This window comes from Gymnoscopelus microlampas (genome assembly GCF_963454915.1).
Source record: "Gymnoscopelus microlampas genome assembly, chromosome: 19".
NCBI classification, from domain to species: Eukaryota; Metazoa; Chordata; class Actinopteri; order Myctophiformes; family Myctophidae; genus Gymnoscopelus; species Gymnoscopelus microlampas.
In genome coordinates, this window is record NC_139956.1 from 38802071 (window position 1) to 38821033 (window position 18963).

At 39.0% G+C, this 18963-nt stretch overlaps 1 protein-coding gene across 1 annotated transcript; it reads left to right on the forward strand.

The window, feature by feature from the left end:
• The first annotated feature begins 3218 nt into the window (after positions 1–3218).
• LOC311034699 (uncharacterized protein) lies at positions 3219–11096 on the forward strand. Its single transcript, XM_084042656.1, has 10 exons — positions 3219–3290; positions 4494–4541; positions 4794–4838; positions 5679–5784; positions 7526–7638; positions 7871–7900; positions 8582–8690; positions 10182–10277; positions 10647–10700; positions 10962–11096. Exons 1-9 carry the CDS (start codon positions 3257–3259, stop codon positions 10654–10656), a joined length of 591 nt encoding a protein of 196 aa, XP_083898782.1. The 5' UTR covers positions 3219–3256; the 3' UTR covers positions 10657–10700; positions 10962–11096.
• The last annotated feature ends 7867 nt before the right edge of the window (positions 11097–18963 follow it).

Consider the following 18963-nt stretch of genomic DNA (forward strand, 5'->3'; position numbering starts at 1 on the left):
CCCATCTTAAGTTCTGTCTTCGAGAAGAAAATCGCTAATTAATCAAAGAAATGGACAATAATCAATTGCAAATTGATGTAGGTTAGGTTTATCAGAATTGGAAAATTTCTTCAGATTTGTGTTTTACATGCCAACATCTGTTATTTTGAACAGGAATTCTTTATAAAAGCCTCCCAAAATATTTTTTTCTTCTAGAAGAAAATCGCAAATTAATCAAAAAATTTACAATAATCAACTGCAAAAAAATGTAGGTTAGGTTTATCAGAATTGAAAAATTTCTTCAGATTTGTGTTCTACATGCCAAAATCTGTCATTTGAACACCCCTCTTTTTTGATTTTCAAAAAAAAAAAAGTATGGCCCGCCCTAACAGTGCATCAACATGCACCCACACGTCCCACATTCATCTGCAGCCTTTATCTAATGATTTCTGTCTGTCTGTCTTCCCCTGTGAACCTATTAAGACCGGGGAACGCATCATTTTTAGATTTCTTTGGCTATTCAAAAATAGCAGATCTACAAGCTCGTAGCGCGGCACCGAGTGCCGCGCTACGAGCTTGTAGAACTGCTATTTGTTTTTAAAATCGTGAAAATGTGTGCAATTCTTTGAGTATATATGTATATATATTTTAAAGTGAACATTTTTAACTCAAATCATATTTTTTGTTACATATGTTGCAGTGGTTCTCAAAAATGTTTCATCTCAAGGACCCCCCCCCCCCCATCTCAAAATATGTTGTTCCAGGGACCCCCCAGAAGCAAAGATTTGAGTTACAAATGTTTGCTTTAATAATATATATTCAAAGATTTGCACCCATTTTTACGATAAAAAAAAAATAGCAGATATAGAAGCTCATAGCGTGGCACTTATGAGCTTGTATATCTGCTATTTTTTAATAGCCAAAGAAATCAAAACATGACACAGATGCGTTCCTGGTCTAAATGGGTTAATCTCTCTATCTCTCTCAGTTTGCAGCCTATAAGCTCCAGACAGGCCGAGGTCTGACCCTACACTGAGCCCAGATCAGATGCCTGTCTCTGGGTGTCCTGACCCGGCCTTACTGCCTCTTCATCCAGATCGATTGACTACTTTATTAACAGTTTGCAAATAGTACAGTGGCACGATTATACAATGATGCTAAAAGGATAACACTAAAAGCCCCAAGGGCTCATTTAAAAACATACATTATAATACAATAATATACAAGACATCATAAACCCTAGTAGCAATGAACATATATTGTACGCAGTTAACAGTGGGGGTGGGTTTATTTCTGGTGTTAAACTTAGAGGACTTTTCTAGGACCAGTTACACATTGCAGACAGGTGCTCTTTTATGGCGGTTTTGAAGGAGGGTAAGGAGTTTTTGATGTCTGTTGGTAGGCCTGACATACTGTTAATGTTGGTGACATCAATTAGCACAGAAATAGGTTCTTCAGTCACCTTTGCAAATTTGCTCTGCTGGTGTTAGTGGAAAAGATTTGATTCTAATGCCTTTGTCGTATGACGACGTCATCATGATCTATACAGTCAACATTGCAGACAGGTGCTCTTTTATGGCGGTTTTGAAGGAGGGTAAGGAGTTTTTGATGTCTGTTGGTAGGCCTGACATACTGTTAATGTTGGTGACATCAATTAGCACAGAAATAGGTTCTTCAGTCACCTTTGCAAATTTGCTCTGCTGGTGTTAGTGGAAAAGATTTGATTCTAATGCCTTTGTCGTATGACGACGTCATCATGATCTATACAGTCAAGCCCACAACGTGTCCCATCCGGCATCTGTGGTGCGTTGTGTGGCCTTGTAGATTGGCTATGTTCAGTGTGTGACACCGGCGTATGATGCAATATAAATTGGATTATAAATGTTGGTCTCCTGTATATGCTGTGTCATGTTATTTGTTTTAATTGACTGTAAAAAAAAAGGAAGACGGAAACACGAGCCATCGAACCATAGGCAGCAGTCTGCAGTGTGAACAATTTACGCGACTGACAGACCCGTCTGTTTTTTTTCCGTTTTGTTTTGATTCGTTTCTTAAGCAAATCCTCGCCACTGTACGACACCGTTTCAACAAATGCAATTTGGAACTCATGCTGCAGAGAAGCAGCTTTATTGACATTTTTGCCGAGGTAGGTGATCCCTGCTGTTAAAAGAGATGCTGATGCCTGACACATTCCTCGCTCACAGCCACCGTTCTCCCCCTGTAAACAGACAGCTGCTGAGCAACTGCAATGGATACAAGTGCTTAACAAACATAATACCATGTCACTGCGATGCCGGTTTCGTGTTCTTAATTTAGCCGATCTACAGGCTCACAGCGTGTCGCGTTCCGACATGTTGTGAAGTTGTTGAACTCGGCAATATTTTGAAAATATTATGGAAAATATTAATATCCAGTCAGGGTGAAGTGTTGACTATTTATTGAAGAATATTCAAGCAGAGAAACAGCATTTACAGCAGCCCTAGACCTCCTGGCCTGGGGGACAAGCCTCCTGAAGTGTCTTTTTGGAACCCTTATACACAAAGATGCTCTCCCTAAATGGAGATAAATATAAACAGTGATGTATAAAATTAACGGAAAGGACCGCTTATTTAAAAAAAATGGGCTCTCTATCTTGCAAATAAACGTAATTTGATTATCTAACTTTAAGTTTTAGGTTAGGTTTTTATTTATTTAAACCAAAATAAAAATAAAATAAAATGGAAGACATATTACCAAAATGACACAACAAAGCCTAACCCCCCCCCCTTTTTTTTTTGTTGTGTGTTATTTTTTATTGTTTCATTTCCCTGTGTCAAGTATATATTTTGCTCATGTCCCCTCATAAAGGAGGAGTATGTGGAAGCATGGATGAAATGATTTCATATAGTGTTTCCCTTTTATTTTTACTTTCTGTATGGTGAAGGGGTTTTACATGCAAGAAAAGAAAAAAAGAATGGGTCAAAATGTCTGTAAAGAACAGGGACATAAAACATGTTGAAATTGTTATTATTATGAAAGTAAACTTAATGATTCATTTGTTAAATGTTTGTCCATCACCTCAGGTGTGTGTGTTTATGGCATGTGACAAGGAGCTGGACCCTATGGCGTGTGTGTTTATACTAATACTCATTGCAAGTGTTTGTTTGTTTGTCCATCACCTCAGGTGTGTGTGTTTATGGCATGTGACAAGGAGCTGGATGAGAACGTGTTGGTACTGTATATAAGAGCATGGTTTGAAGCAGGACGTACATCAGTTGTTTGGCTGTGATCTGACAACATGACCAACCTCAGACTCCAGTGCATCCTCATCGGTGAGTACTACTCTTCAAAGTAGGGCTGCAACTATCCATTATTTTCTTAGAGATTATTAATTGTTGTACTTTTTTGATTAATCGAATAGGGCAGTTTTTTTTTATAACAAATCAATTAAGCACTTAAGCGTTATTTTATACTTTGTGTGGGTTGATCTGAACTTGCACAAGGGCATTGTGAAGACACTGACAAACGCCATTTTTCACTTTTCCCAAATTCAAGATATTTATTAACGTTTTTTTTGTGAAATCTGCGGAGTTTGGTAGTTACTGTGCATGCACAGCTACGGGCCTACGGCCTCTGTTGTCATGGTTACGGTCCCAGTCGGTCCCAATCAGTGGACTTAGCTGGGTACACGCCATAGAGCTATAAACTCACACCCAATAGCACACAGAGAAGAGCGGCGGCAGTACAGACTTTGATTTTGAAAATATACTGTGAATGAAGCATAAAAAGCATAAAAAGCATTAAAAAAGTGTCGCTGGGAATAATAATCCTTTGTTATTGCACATAGCCCACCCGTAACTAAAAGTAGTAGACCAGTTCATGAGCCTATAGCTGCATAAGCTGGTGCACATAGACACACAAATAATTATAAACTAGTAGAGCCTATTGCTGTTGGGACAAAATTGTTCTTAAACCCGTCATTCTTGCAGAGCATAGAACTTAGCGCTAGGTATACCCTTGGTTGCTTGTTTTAGAAGAGAATGCACTTAATGCTTCTGGTGATTAGTAGTTTTGTTCCCTACCTATGTTGAATGCACTTATTGTAAGTCGCGTTGGATAAAAGCGTCTGCTAAATTACTGTAATGTAATGTAATGTAACGGAACAGATCCTTGCGACTGCTTTTCTGACCTGCTAAACTGTTGTGGATTATTATTATTATTATTATTATTAAAGGTATTTAAATTTGAATTTGTACTTTGTGTTTGTGACAAGTTTTTATTATGTGGCTAGCACAGGAGAAGGAGTGCACACCAACATAGAAGAGATGCTGACCACTGACGATATACAAAGTTTAAAATAAATGACAGAGACAGAGCAGTCTTCCTCAGGGTTTGTCCCAGACTGCTTTGTCGAAAACGTTGGCTTCTCTTTCAAATAAAAATTTAAAGTATTGCATCGTCGTGAGCTGGGCGGCCTCCTTTCATTTAAACATGTTTTGAATATTTGACACGTCATGGTGTTGTGTGTGTTTCAGTGTTGGCTGCTGTGTGCTGGCAGGCTAATAAGGCTGCTACCCGATCCTGTAAGTACACATCCGTCAACGACAAGCTGACTATTGTAGTTCTATAACTGTTTCATGTGGAGGACCCACAAATTAAGAACCCCCTCCCCATGCAAGACAATGTTGTTAAAAATGTTTTCATTTCAATATTTTGAAAATAGCACGTGTGTGTGTGTGTGTGTGTGTGTGTGTGTGTGTGTGTGTGTGTGTGTGTGTGTGTGTGTGTGTGTGTGTGTGTGTGTGTGTGTGTGTGTGTGTGTTTACATCCAATAGGGTTCGCAACTGGGTGCAATGGCGCACCCCTTAAACCTTGGTGTGGTAAGATGGAACTCTGCAAACAGAAACAAATTACGTTGATACAGTTACAATACAGTTGCAAGGGGAGGTCACAGATGGGGCGAATCCAAAACCGACCTAACCCGCAGACTATATAATTGGTCCTAACAGTGCTGTATACCAAACATACATGACCCAGTAGATATCAGCCATTATTGTGGTTGTTTCTGACAAAAAGCAACAGTGGGCATTGTGTGAAATGAGCTAAAGTGAAGTTGTTCACTTTAGGATGCATTTTCTTTTGATCTCTGTTTCAGTGCCTTGAAACGGCGTTTGCATGTGGATGAGTTTGCATTTTCCTCGATGCCCAAACGTAGAGGAAAATGTCAGTTTTGCACAATATCCATGCTAGTGTAGACGGGGCCTAAGACATTTAATGTGAAGGGTTTTATGGAATAAGCTAAGTGACTATGAGAAGTATATAAAGGAGCATTCCACCCATTTTCAACATTATGTTCATATAACTGTTCCTTACTAATGCTCATTATAAAACCACACCATTTTTGTCTACTCACTCTGATCTCATTTGTGGGCGATAAACAGTTAAAAAACCTGCCTACCAATGACATCATCAATGAAAAGTTAGCACGCTGAAATTAGCCATTGTTTGAAATCTTGTTTAAAATGACCAAACTTGCCTAGTGCCTACTGATGAAGTCACTGCTAGGCAGGTTTCTGAACTGTCCAAAGCCCTCGCCTGAGACAGAGCGAGTAGACAGTAATGGTGCCATCTTATAATGAGCATTAGTTGAACATGGGTGAAGTGCTCCTTTAATGTGAAGTGTTTGATGGGATGATTTCCTGGCTGGTTCTTCTCTGCAGGACGGTATGGGGTCCTCATGGTAGCCGCGATGACCATTGGACGCCAGAGATGGTGGATTAGCGGTGGCAGCTGTGGCGATGGAATGCTAGTGAAAGCTATGGAAAAGTAAGAACGCACGCACACACGCACACACGCACGCACGCACGCACGCACGCACGCACGCACGCACGCACGCACGCACGCACGCACTCAAACGACCGATCTACAATTTGAGTAAACGTACTTTAACTACTTAAAAGCAACTTAAGAGAGTTAGAATATTTTAAAGATGTTTCTACCAATATAAAATTATTCTAAAGCAGTCTTAGGCTAAAAATAGCTTAAAGAAATTAACTCATGAAAGGCACCAATCTCTTCACACTGGGTGTGATTTTTTTCATTTCTTTTTATATATTTTGTTGAAAATTAGAAAAAATGAAATACAATAAAAAAAAATAAAAAAAAAATGAAAAAAGGAATGAAAAAAACATGTTAAAAATGGAGTTTGAAGTTATAATGGGTTTTGTATAGGAAGGGTCTGATAAAATGAATATCAAATATCTAAATGGGCATATACTGATGACATCAGGGATCTCCATGCATGGGCATACAAGGGACAAAGACTGACAGATACATACAGTAGATCTCCATGGGCACAAAAGGGACACGGACAGACAGTTACAACGCGTCACCTTATTAAACTAATGGCCTAAGTCATTTTTTCAAGGTTTTCAGGAAAAATAAAAAACTGATCCAGAACAAAACTATATGATATTTCTTAATCATTTCACCCAAAATGTTTATAACAAATTATGACTATTTAAATAGAAATAACACTGTCTGTCAGTTATGTAACATAAGAGATTGAAATAGGTTTAAATAGGATTAAATCTGACTTAGGCCAAAATAAAAAGCAAAACAAATTACAAAATGGCCTAAATCAGTAAATAATTTGGCTTAAGTCACAAAAACATGTGACTTAGGCCAAACAAAAGGCCTATTTTGTCCTAGGCCATTATACTAAAAGGGGCGTGAACAGCATGATCCTTTTCAATTACGAGTTGGGCGATTTTACCAGAGGTGGCCAGTGTCATGAGGAGCTGATTTAGGCAAAAATATCATTTCCTCAAAAAATGACTTAGGCCATTAGTTTAATAAGGTGATGAACGGTTACTCTGACAAAGCCCCCGACACTGTGACTCAGACATATTGGTCGGATTGGCGGTGCGACGTATATGGTGCGAACTCTAAATATGAAGGCCGTGACCAGTGGTGGAAAAAGTACTCAATTGTTTTACTTAAGTAAAAGTACCAATACTGCAATATACAAATACTCTGTTACAAGTAAAAGTCCAGCATTAAAAAATTACTTGAGTAAAAGTACAAAAGTATTGGCATCAAAATGTACTTCAAGTACCAAAAGTAAAAGTACTAAATATTTGAAAATAGCCGATCTACAAGCTCACAACGCGTCGCATCGCGACGCGTTGTGTGCTTGTAGATCGGCTATTTTCAAATAGCCTAGGTATAAAATAGGTTTAAAGTCGTTAATGTATGTTTCATTATATCATAATTTATATCTGAAAAGTAACTAGTAAAAAGTTTTCAAGTAAATGCAGTGGAGTAAAAGTACAATATTTGCCTCTGAGATGTAGTGGAGTAGAAGTAAAAGTATTGGAAATTGGAAATACTCAAGTAAAGTACAAATACCTCAAAATTGTACTTAAGTACAGTACTTAAGTAAATGTACTTAAGTTACTTTCCACCACTGGCCGTGACCCTCTAATACCATAAAACGCCCATGTGTCCCGAGGACCAGGAAAATGTTCCCTCACAATGTCTATTTCTCACATGTCCTTCCTGTCAGGTGCAACTGGCAGAGCAGCTGCAAGCTGGATTCCAAATGGGTGGCTTCCACAGCAGGCTGTACTACCAAACGTCCCATCTGCGTCAAAATGAACTACATGTGCACGCACCTGAGTACGTTCACGCCACCCACACAGAGAGAGAGAGAGAGAGAGAGAGAGAGAGAGAGAGAGAGAGAGAGAGAGAGAGAGAGAGAGAGAGAGAGAGAGAGAGAGAGAGAGAGAGAGAGAGAGAGAGAGAGAGAGAGAGAGAGAGAGAGAGAGAGAGAGAGAGAGAGAGAGAGAGAGAGAGAGAGAGAGAGGAATTCATGCTGTAAAATTTAAATCAACACTCTTTTCAATTTCAGCTCGGAAATCGAGTGGATGGGATCAGTGCAGTAAGTAAAATCTTTACCTTCTATGCAATCTTTAATGTCCATTTTATTATTATTATTAAAATGCCAGATGTAGGGGAGACATGGGACAAAAGTAACACTTTTTGTATTTGCCTTCATAATTCACAGACTACTTGAAATATCCTAGTCATCTTTTGCTATAAGAATAATATATGTGCCCTAATTAATAATACAATTTTTAAGCTTTCACTAATAAGGACAAGACTAAAATATGAATTTGAATGCAATGAGTGTTACAATTGCCCCCGTGACGGGGGCAGTTGTAACAGTGGTTGGGGGCAATTGTAACACTGTAAAAATAAGTCATATTAACAATCTTTATCTCAAATAAAAGCACATCACTAAGTAATATGTATTTTTTATAATTTAACATTTTTACTTACGAATGTTTTATATACATAATTCTAATTATTTTGTATTTTTATTCTAATTATTTTATTTTTCAATTTAGTTTTTTCAAATGTATGTCTATTTTTTATTTAAATGTATTTTTACTTTGAAATGTAGTGACATTTAGTGAAATATGGTCATTTACTAACATAACGTACACGTGCGTGTACGTGTGGACTATCTAATTAAGTGAAGTACAATTTTGATTTAAATTGTTTATCAACACTAGTGCATGATGTTTTGGGATTTTAAAAGTCTTATGTTTCTCTACAGGTCGCGGTAAGAGGCTTCACGTAGTTCCATATACCAGCTTTGGGAACAATTGGAAGCATGTGAGGGATCTGCCAGCAGATTATGGAAACAAACTAAAACGCTGGGCAAAGTAAGTCATTTTTCATGAAAACTACAGATGAGTGGTCTCCTGTTTGTACTGTGGGCGGCAGTGACTCAGGAGTTGGAGCGGCCGTCTTGGAAACGGTATAGGTTCCCGGTCTGATCCCCGGCTCATCCTGGACGTGTGTTGAAATGTCCTTGAGCAAGGCACTTGAACCGCTAACTGTTCCCAATAGGCTCTATGCACAGCAGCCATTTTGGAAAGAAATTGGGCCTCTTCCTTACTTCCTTCACATGTGTTACCAATGATACTAATGAAGGTTCTGTTCCATTCTGGTCAGGGTGCTGATATTGTGCATGCTGGCTCACTGGAAACACTCCATTTTGGTTCCCAAATGGCTCCTTATGATGGGTGTGTAACTCTGAGAGTGTACAAATGGAACCAAATGGACCCGTAAGGGTCCATTTGCTTCCAAGGGTCTTGAAAATAAGATATTCGACTCTGCTACATTAAGTGGAACGAAGGCTTAATTAGTATTATTGGTAACACCTGTGCTGTGAAGGAAATAAGGAAGGGGCCCAATTAATTCCCAATATGGCTGCTGTGCTGAGCCTATGAGCAGGTTCTTGGTGCCTTTCGGCTGCCGTGTTAAGTGGACAGATGGGTGGACTGCGTGCATTTTCAGGGCATGTTTATTTAATTGATCAATCAATCAATCGATTGTGTTCCAGCTTGGATCAATGGAAGTAACGTAGTGTACTTTAAGTACCTATTTGTCGATATCATAATGAAATTGTTTTGTTTTGACAATTACTTGGGCACCCACTTATCGCAATATCTTCTATGAACACTATCTAACTAAGTGAAGTAAAACTTCTCTGCCTCCTGAATCACTGGTCTAATGTCCCCTTACTTTATACTCCATCATGTGTGACACCATCCTATGGCAAAGTATAAACCAGGTGTAACATTTCAAAGTAAAGTCTTGCTGCAATGCTCCATTTTAACCTGTTGGAATCAGTGATTTTTATAAACATGTTACTTTTATCCTTCTGCTTTTCAAAGGTTGAATACTTATTTTGATTTTTGTTAAAAAGTCAAACTCTCCAGCTCAAAATACATTATCAGGTGGATTGTCAATTTAAGCCAATCAGGAGAGAGTAGTCATTTATCAGCTTACATAGTGTTCAAGTTCCTTGTCTGCTCTGTTCTTTGTGTCATCACTTCCAATGTCACTTGTTCATCTTGTATCCTATATGAGTTCTCTCTCCTGATTGGATAAAATGAGTATCCTGAACTGAACATGTACAGTATGTTCTGTTTACTAAAGAAGTAGAGAGACCAAACTCTGTTACTGAACACACACTCTACAGCAACGATTACTATGAGAATGTACAGTAGAGCTATTTAATACTTACGTTAACTAAATATATCACTTAGTGCACCTTTAACCTCATACAAATTGTGTCTGGTATTTCCTGACTGTATGAAGTTCAGGTCAGTTGGTCACTTCTCACTTCACTTTTTCTCTTTTCACAGGAAGTGCAACAACAAGCGAAAATGCAACTTCCAACCATACGTCAGCCCACCTGCCAGGATCACATGCCTGCCTTGGGACTTGACTCGTAAAACGACGTAAAACAACTATTTGAATAGTGATCTATTCTAATTACATCATGTCATTTAAAGTTTAGTCCTTCATTTTTTTTCCAAAGTCATTCGACAATTGCTGTTTGGGGTTCAAATAAATAATAATAATAATAATAATAATAATAATAATAATAATAATAATAATTACAACAATATTCTTACAATAAATGCACAGAATCTCTGTACGTATGTACAGTATGCACGTGTATTTATGTATATGTACGTACGTGCGTACGTACAGTACGTCTGTAATCGACATATCTCGAGAACCGTTCGAACGACTTCAAATTAATGTTACTGTTGTTGTAATTGTCTTTTTATTATTTAAGTATTTATTCATGTATGCACTTGCAGGACGGTGTGAAGGTGGCATAATCTCATGGCTCGTGATCCTCCTATTGATTGAAAGTGAGCATTTATTTTACATGGTATTTTATTTAATTGTCTTATAATCACTTCTAAGGCATTTGATGCTACAATATCTTCTGATACCAATGGCAACAAATATTGCCGTACGCTCTCTTGAATAATAGTAAAGCAACTGTTGATTCATTTTTTTCCCATTAAAAAAAAAAAAGAAAATGCCATTTGAAGTGGCAAAGTACTTGAGTAACGAGTTATATACTGTAGATGCTCCTGCTTTAATGAGCTCATGTGCTTCTTCCACAGCTCCTCGAGGAAGACTCGGAGTCAGAGGAACAGCCAGAATATCATCATTGTCTTTAATCAAACAGACAATGTTTCTTCATAATTTGGTTGACGGAGGCCTATATGTGAACCTCAAATAAAATTCATGGCATGCAACATGTAGTTTGTCTTATTTTTTTGTGGTGAACATGCTGGAAGTGACCGGTCCGCCAAAAATGATTATTGTGGGTGGTTTTAACGTCGACTGGTTAAATGAAGCCACCAATTACCTCTAGGTAAATAATGGTAATTTAAATATATCTCAGCTAAGTCACTGAGCCTGCGCCACCAGACCAAATCTGAACAATACTGTATATCAAAACATCCTCTTATTATAGATCCGCTAATAGGTGACAGAATTTCTGCTTGTTGCTTTTTTTTCTTTTTTTCCCTCAAACTTAGTTTTTAATTTCAGTTTTGGCAGCTTGTACAAATACATTAGACATATTTTTGTCTCCTCCAGGCCGAAAGGCATGGTGAGAGAGTATGTTTTGCACCCCGTCCGTCCGTCCATTCGTCCGTCCGTGTGTGTGTGTGTGTCCGTCCGTGTGTGTGTCCGTCCCTCTGTGAACAGCTAATCTCCGACACAGATGGCTTGATCGCAGCGAAACTGTGCACGCACACTGCCTGGATGCATATACTGCAGATACTTTTCGCCAAATTTTTCACATGGGCCTGTTATAGCGCCACCACGAGGCCGATTTGTGCAAAACATATTTTTTGACAGTACTGCTACAGATTTTGTCCAAACATCACGCAAGTCGGTACACAGTATCTCTATAGTCATTAAACGAAACAGGTATTTCAGATGTTTCATATTCCATCCTGATTGGCGAAAAATGGCTTCCAAAATTTGGAAGAGTGCTCCGTTCTGAACAAAATGCCTCAAATCATGATCACAGCATGCAATTTCCCTGAAATCCTGCACGCACGTTCCCACTATGCCGAGGAAGAAATGCCACAATTATTTTTCAAATCAGCCTCATGGTGGCGCTATAACAGGCCGATTCGTGTTTTTACCTATAACTGCACCGATCTGTATAAAACTTTGTATGCACCAAGAAAAAACCTTTGCCCTGCATTTTTCACATCTGCCATTTATAGCGCCACCAAGAGGCCGACTTAAGTAAAACATTTTTTTAATATTACTCCTTCCCATTTTATCCAAATTTCACACAAATCGGGTACATATGATCTCTATAGAGCGCCGAAGTCCAGACGTCACTGCCAGTAGAGGGCGCTGTTCCGCCATACCAGTGGAACAGTGCCCTCTAGTGGCAGTGACGTCAGACTTCGGTGCTCTATAGTCATGTGAACAAGACGGATCTGTTTAATTTTTCACATTCCATCCTGATTGGCTAAGATTAACATCTAAAGTTTGCAGTAGTGGCTTGTTTTGAACAAAATGCCGCAAATCATGAACGGAGTGTCTGATTGCGGTGAAACTTTCCACGCACAATCACACTATGTTCAGGAACAAATGCCACCCTTTTAACATTGGCCTGTTATAGCGCCACCAGCAGGTCAAATTTAGCAGAACAATTTTTTAGAACAAAATGCCTCAAATCATGAATGCAGTGTCCGATTGCCGTGCACGGCCTTGGAAGAAATGGCACCCTTTTCACATTGGCCTATTATAGCGCCATCAGGAGGCCAAAATAACCTACCTGACCTGGCGGAGACCTGTGCTCCAAGGAACACTTTTTCGAGTTTACAACTGTTTTCACAGGTTGGCAAATCTGTCAATAAACACTTACTGGTGTTGACATGCATGTATTAATTGTTGGGAAATTTCTATCGTCTGAAACCCTAGTGGAGCGGCTCAGTGCTCAAGTCTTCCGCATTTGGGCCTAGCGCGCACACACACACACACACACACACACACACACACACACACACACACACACACACACACACGCACATACAGACAGAAACACAAAAAGGACGCAGGCACAGAGATGCACTCGTTTTCTGTATATTGGTAGACAACCTCTAAATGACAATTCATGTTAATCTTGTTTCTTTTTGTTCTTTCAGGTGTTTTAAAAAGAAAATGTGTTGCTTAAAACAAAGCAGAACTAACTACATAAAAAGCATCGAGATACTTTATCAAGATAAAATAAATGTAATATATGAATTATATGATATACTGTATTTAATAAATACCCTTTATTTTGTGGTTTTCAAATGTTTTTCAAAATGAGAAGAGCATGGTATAACATTATCAAATCATGTTACACTTATTATGATTCAATGGATGAAATATAAAATTCATGCAAATCTAAATAGTTTTGATAATAAATGGATGAGTCATCCTGACCCTTCATGCTCACATGACACGTCCGGGCTGAGTCATACTTAGTGGTCTGGAGCAATAACCATGGCAACATCTACCCCAGCTGATATTTGGACTGGGTTTTACCCATTCATTTAAATACAATTATTCTAGGCTGTCACATGGCCATTACAATAAATACATGCAGGTCGTCAAACTACACAAATATGCCCCTTTATTTTGTTATCTCCACCAGGCCGGACGGCCGATGCTGGGGGATTATGTTTTCACCCCTTTCCGTCGGTTTGTTTGTTTGTGATGTAACCAAAACATAAGCAGAATTGGACCACTATTAAATTGAATCTGAAAGTTTGTCTTTTTCTCGGTGAAGGAGAGACAATAGATAGAGTATACAAGATAAACAAGAGGAATTGGAAGTGATGATACAAACAAATGAGGAGACAAAATTGGAATTTGAACACAATTCAATTGCTGATTGGATGAAATTGGCAACCCGCATGCAAATGTATTTTGTGTTTATTATAGACCTGGAGAGACTATTACTGAACAAACACTCTGTAGCAATGATTACTATCTGTAATGTCACGATCCGTGACATGTTCTGTGTCCCTGCTGTGTTTTGACATGTTCTGTATCCCTGCTGTGTTTTCATTTGTTCCTTGTTTCTTAGTATGTTTTTTACTTTACCTTTATACTTTTATTATGTAGTGATGTCCTAGTCATAGGCGGCGGGTAAAGAAGGCTAGGGTAGGCTAAGCTTCCCAAATGTTATGCTGGGATATTCTAGGAATTGTGCAAATGATATATACTATATGTGCGCAGCATTATTTAGTTAATTTTTTGATGATAAATCAGTAAAATCAGGCAAAAATTAGAATTAAATAACCTAACCCTAAGGGTTAGGGTTAGGGGTATAAAGGGGTTAGGGGTATAAAGGGGTTAAAGTTAAACTTAACTGATTAAATGCAAAATAGTTCAAATAAACTTAACTGTTTAAAGTTAAAATAGATAAAGTTAACTTAGATGTTTAAAGATAAAGGACATAAAGTTAAACTTAACTGTTTAAATGCAAAATAGTTCAAATAAACGTAACTGTTTAAAGTTTAACAAGAAATATATAGGACCTTATAAAACTATAATTTTGGTATGCGGTCCAATGAAGAAGGGACTCAGGAGGTTGGACGTTCCTGCCATGCACAGCCCACAGGGAACATACCCTCAAAAGAGTTCACAGTTAACTTTAGTCTCACTTGACATTAATTTAAACAGAACAAAATCCTTACAACAGACTTTCTTTCAAATCAAGATGGCGAATGCAAAAAATCCTTAATCTGCTTTCTTATGTAAAGACGCCTTTGCTGAAAGCAGTTTACTGAAGTCCTCCATAAACCCTACCTAAAACCGAAATAAAGTAACCAAAAACCAAAAAGAAACTAACACAATCCGCCCAGAAACCGCAATTTTTTGGATTATTTTTCTTTTGCACGTGGCCGACATCATTCGGCCGCGACATCATCCTTTAACATCTCTACCATACAGATGGACTAAAGACAACATATTGACCATGGCTCTGGAAGGGTAGAAATTGTAGTTTAGTAAAGAGAACACTAACCATGGGGAGGTGTTTAGATTTTGAACAGAAGGTGGACCTGCGAGTGCATACAGTACATGCAACAAAGTGCAAGGGCATGTACACATTGCAATACACACGCGTGACATACACGCACGCACGCACGCACGCACGCACGCACGCACGCACGCACGCACGCACGCACGCACACACACACACACACACACACACACACACACACACACACACACACACACACACACACACACACACACACACACACACACACACAGTGAGAGTCAGCAAAAGGTTAAGCAGGCGATTATCTTTGAACATGGACAGAATGTAATCTCTCTCTCTCTCTCTGTGTGTGTGTGTGTGTGTGTGTGTGTGTGTGTGTGTGTGTGTGTGCGCACGCACGTGCGTGTGTGTTTAATGATTTCAGCAGGTGATGGAGGCCATTCGACATTCTTAAGCCTTCTTAAAGGTCACTGTCAACAACCAAGATAGAGTGACAGTCCGTGTCTGTGTGTGTGTGTGTGTGTGTGTGTGTGTGTGTGTGTGTGTGTGTGTGCGCGCGTGCACGCGTGTGTGTTTGTGTTCATCCTTGTCTTCCAGCTGTTATGGGGCCTTATAGGGCCTTTTTCTGCAAAAGTCTCATCACACAAAGATTCGGTGGCCCCCCTGTAGTAACTCTGAGGACCCCTTAGGGGTTCCGGAACCCCCTGTTGAAGACCCATGCTGTACAATATGACAAGAGTCAATGGGCCTGATTCCCTAAGCTGTTTACGCCAAAGTCTTGTACAATTCCTATGTTACAAGTCTGATTCAACAATCTTTTTTTGTCTGTATATTTTGACGGACGTCCTCTCTTCCTCACGTCTGCTCGGAGGCAGACTTACATGGGACCAAAGCCTGCGTATAGTCATTGCAATGCCATGCAAAATTATTATAATTATTATAAAATATTGATGTGCCCAACAAAAAAGGAAATAATAGGAAGACCATTGCTACGCCCCATTTTCAAATATTTTCTAAGAAAGAGGCAAACGTTTTGAAAATAGTTGATCTACACGCTCAAACTAAATGTAATGCCTACAATTCCAAGTGCTTGTCTGGTTGGGGGTCCCCAGTTCAAATATTTTTATTATTATTATGCGGGGTCGCAGACTGAAAAGTTTGAGAAACCTTGTACTACATACAGTATGATGTCCTTGACAAACCTTGTATGTCCTATCAAAAAAACTAAAGAAAAAATATATCAAACAATCTATTGCTTTTATGCATATTAACCCATTAAGGCTGAGTCCGATTCTTAAAATGTTTTCTAAATCCTAACAGATTTTTGAAAAAATATATATATAGCGCAGCACTCGGTGCCGCGCTATGAGCTTGTATATCTGCTATTTTTGAATAGTCAAAGAAATCTAAAGTGACACAGATTCGTTCCAGGTCTTAATGGGTTAAAGATGCATAGAAGATGCAAATTCAACCGATTTTTATTTAATTTTAGGCGATCAGTTGCATTTAGAGCTGAATTATTAGGTCCCTCAGTGTGTTTGCCAGTGTCGGCCAACTCAGACAAAGTTTCACGTAATGATGAAAATAGTCTATCATGCCGTAATGTCACTGGAGGCGACAGACGTGCCTCCAATGTCGCAGTATTAATTTATAATACTGTATATTGATCACATGAACGCCACACACAATAGCCTAAGAACTGAAGTCTTACCATCTGATGAGGATAGTATGGATGAAATCTAGCTGTCCAGAACAGATCCATTCCCCATTCCGACGTAGGACATTGATACGTTCATCCAAAAGACGAATTTCCCCTCAGTAATCAATAAAGCTCCGGTCCATAATTTCGTGTTCCAGTATGCCCTGGATTCCATATAGTCTTTTTACCGTGGTAAAGGTGAGTAATGTTCATTAGAAAAGGCTTATATGATATCCTTTCCATGTTTTATTAGCCTATTATTTTAGTGGTGGGGTTAAACTTTGTAAACTTCTTTTTCTCATTACACATGAGAGCATTACGTTCAGCTGATCCATCGTGCAATCGAGGGACTCCTTCCAGACAGAACAGATGTACAAGTTGTCGAGGCGATGCGACGCCGACGAGGTCTGTATTTTTTGACGAGAGACGAAGTTGAACTTCTTCGGCACGGTGAAGTTGGTTTCACGTTAGGTGAAGTCAGTTTGAAGTTGGACATGTCATGTTGCCTTTTATGGTGTGAAATGGGGCGTGGAGCAATGCAAATTAACTTCTCGGGAACGCGCTTCTGATTTTATGATCAGCTGGCAGCCGCCGGGATTCATCATGACAGTCACCTGTGATCCGCACATTTCAGGGAATTACACACCCTTTTGTGATTTTTTGCATAGAGAAATTACACACGTCTTTAGTCACTTTTTTACACGTTATTTACGACCAGCTTAGTGAATCAGGCCCATTTAATTCAATAAAATGTTACTATATAGTCAAAGAACAGCACAGAACTATTGTAATGAGGCTGTCCGTTTGTTTGTCTGTCACTCTACGGTGCCTTGTCATAAAAGACATGAAAACCTACTGTAAATGTGGTCTGAAGGCAGTGGTGGACAAAGTATATAAGCAAGTAAATACTCAAGTATATACATTGAAATTTAGAACATTCCCAAAATATATTTTTAAAGAAAATATGACACTTTCTGAAATGTTCAAAAACCCTGGAAATAGCAGATCTACAAGCTCACAAACGTGACGCGTTGTGAGCTTAGACTATTTTCACTGTATTTCAAATAGGGCTTATGTTTTAATTCATAACATATTATTTGTATGTTTGGGTCCCAAGAGTCCTTTCCTAGAAATGTAGTGAAGTCAAAGGTACAATATTTCTATTTGAAATGTAGCAGAGTTAAGTCATGAGCTTGCAAAAAAAAAAAAGCCAATACTCAAAAAATGTACTTAAGCACAGTACTCAAATAAAAATACTTAGTTACTGTCCACCAAGTCAGCCTTGTCAGACATGGAACGTAAATGTTGTCTGAGGGAAAAGGAGAGTCAAGGGTGAAAGAGGGGGGGGCAGACAATGGGATGAGACGGGAGAGAGGCAATCGATTACATGATATATGAGCCGGTATCACTTTGCCACGTAGAGAGAGACAAATGTTAGGAGGAGAAGAGTGCGGGGTCGGAGATCAAGGTGTGTGTGTGTGTGTGTGTGTGTGTGTGTGTGTGTGTGTGTGTGTGTGTGTGTGTGTGTGTGTGTGTGTGTGTGTGTGTGTGTGTGTGTGTGTGTGTGTGTGTGTGCGTGCGCGCGCATAGACAGGGCCGAAAATGGAAAATTCCCCCTGGAAAACAATGTGGTAGGCATTTTTGAGTAAAAGTACAAAGTGAGTTGTTTCGATATGATTTTTAGGCGCTGAATCCATTTCTGCCGGATGCCAAGCTGTAAAAGTCTCGGTTTAGGCATAAATATCGAGAAATTTGCTTAATGAGCAACTTAATTGCCAAAAACTGGGAAAAGGCTATAATGTAGCTTTTAATTAACTTATAAAGGTAATCTAAGAGTTTAAGTCCATGTTTATGATGTCCAGAAATCCATCTATTACCATGGTGCAATCATGCTACCTTTCCTTATTAGCATAAATTATGCAAGAATTTGGTAAAAGCCAGGACATTACAATTTGTTTTTCTCTTTTAGTCCTAAAAGTTTAGCTCTCGAATCTAAGTCTATGTTTTAATGTCCACTTACTTAATGGCCTTACAAGACTCTAATAGGCTCTATTAGGCTGTACTAGGCTCTTGTCAGCCCTGTAGCCCCTTTGCACTTGAGATTAACCACTGTGTCCACGGGCAATAGTTTTACATGGGTTTGTGTCCACCGGCAATAGTTTTACATGAACATTTCTAGGCTATAGTATAGTACTGCCCCGTACAACCTAACAGAGCCCAGCACAGCCCACCAGAGCCCATTATAGCCCATTATAGCCCACCATAGTGGGAAGTGCAAAGGGGCTACAGGGCTGACAAGAGCCTAGTACAGCCTAATAGAACCTATTAGAGTCTAGTAAGACCTAGAACATTCTAGTCTAGCCTATTCCAGCTGGACCCAGCCCTGTATAGCCTATTA

What these genes read in the sequence shown, in the direction of transcription:
- LOC311034699 (XM_084042656.1), top strand. Translation starts at nt 3,257, where the DNA reads ATGACCAACCTCAGACTCCAGTGCATCCTCATCG. An exon ending in CTAGTGAAAGCTATGGAAAA is followed by an intron (nt 5,785 to 7,525) that starts GTAAGAACGCAC and finishes CCTTCCTGTCAG; the next exon opens with GTGCAACTGGCAGAGCAGCT. An exon ending in AAACTAAAACGCTGGGCAAA is followed by an intron (nt 8,691 to 10,181) that starts GTAAGTCATTTT and finishes CTCTTTTCACAG; the next exon opens with GAAGTGCAACAACAAGCGAA.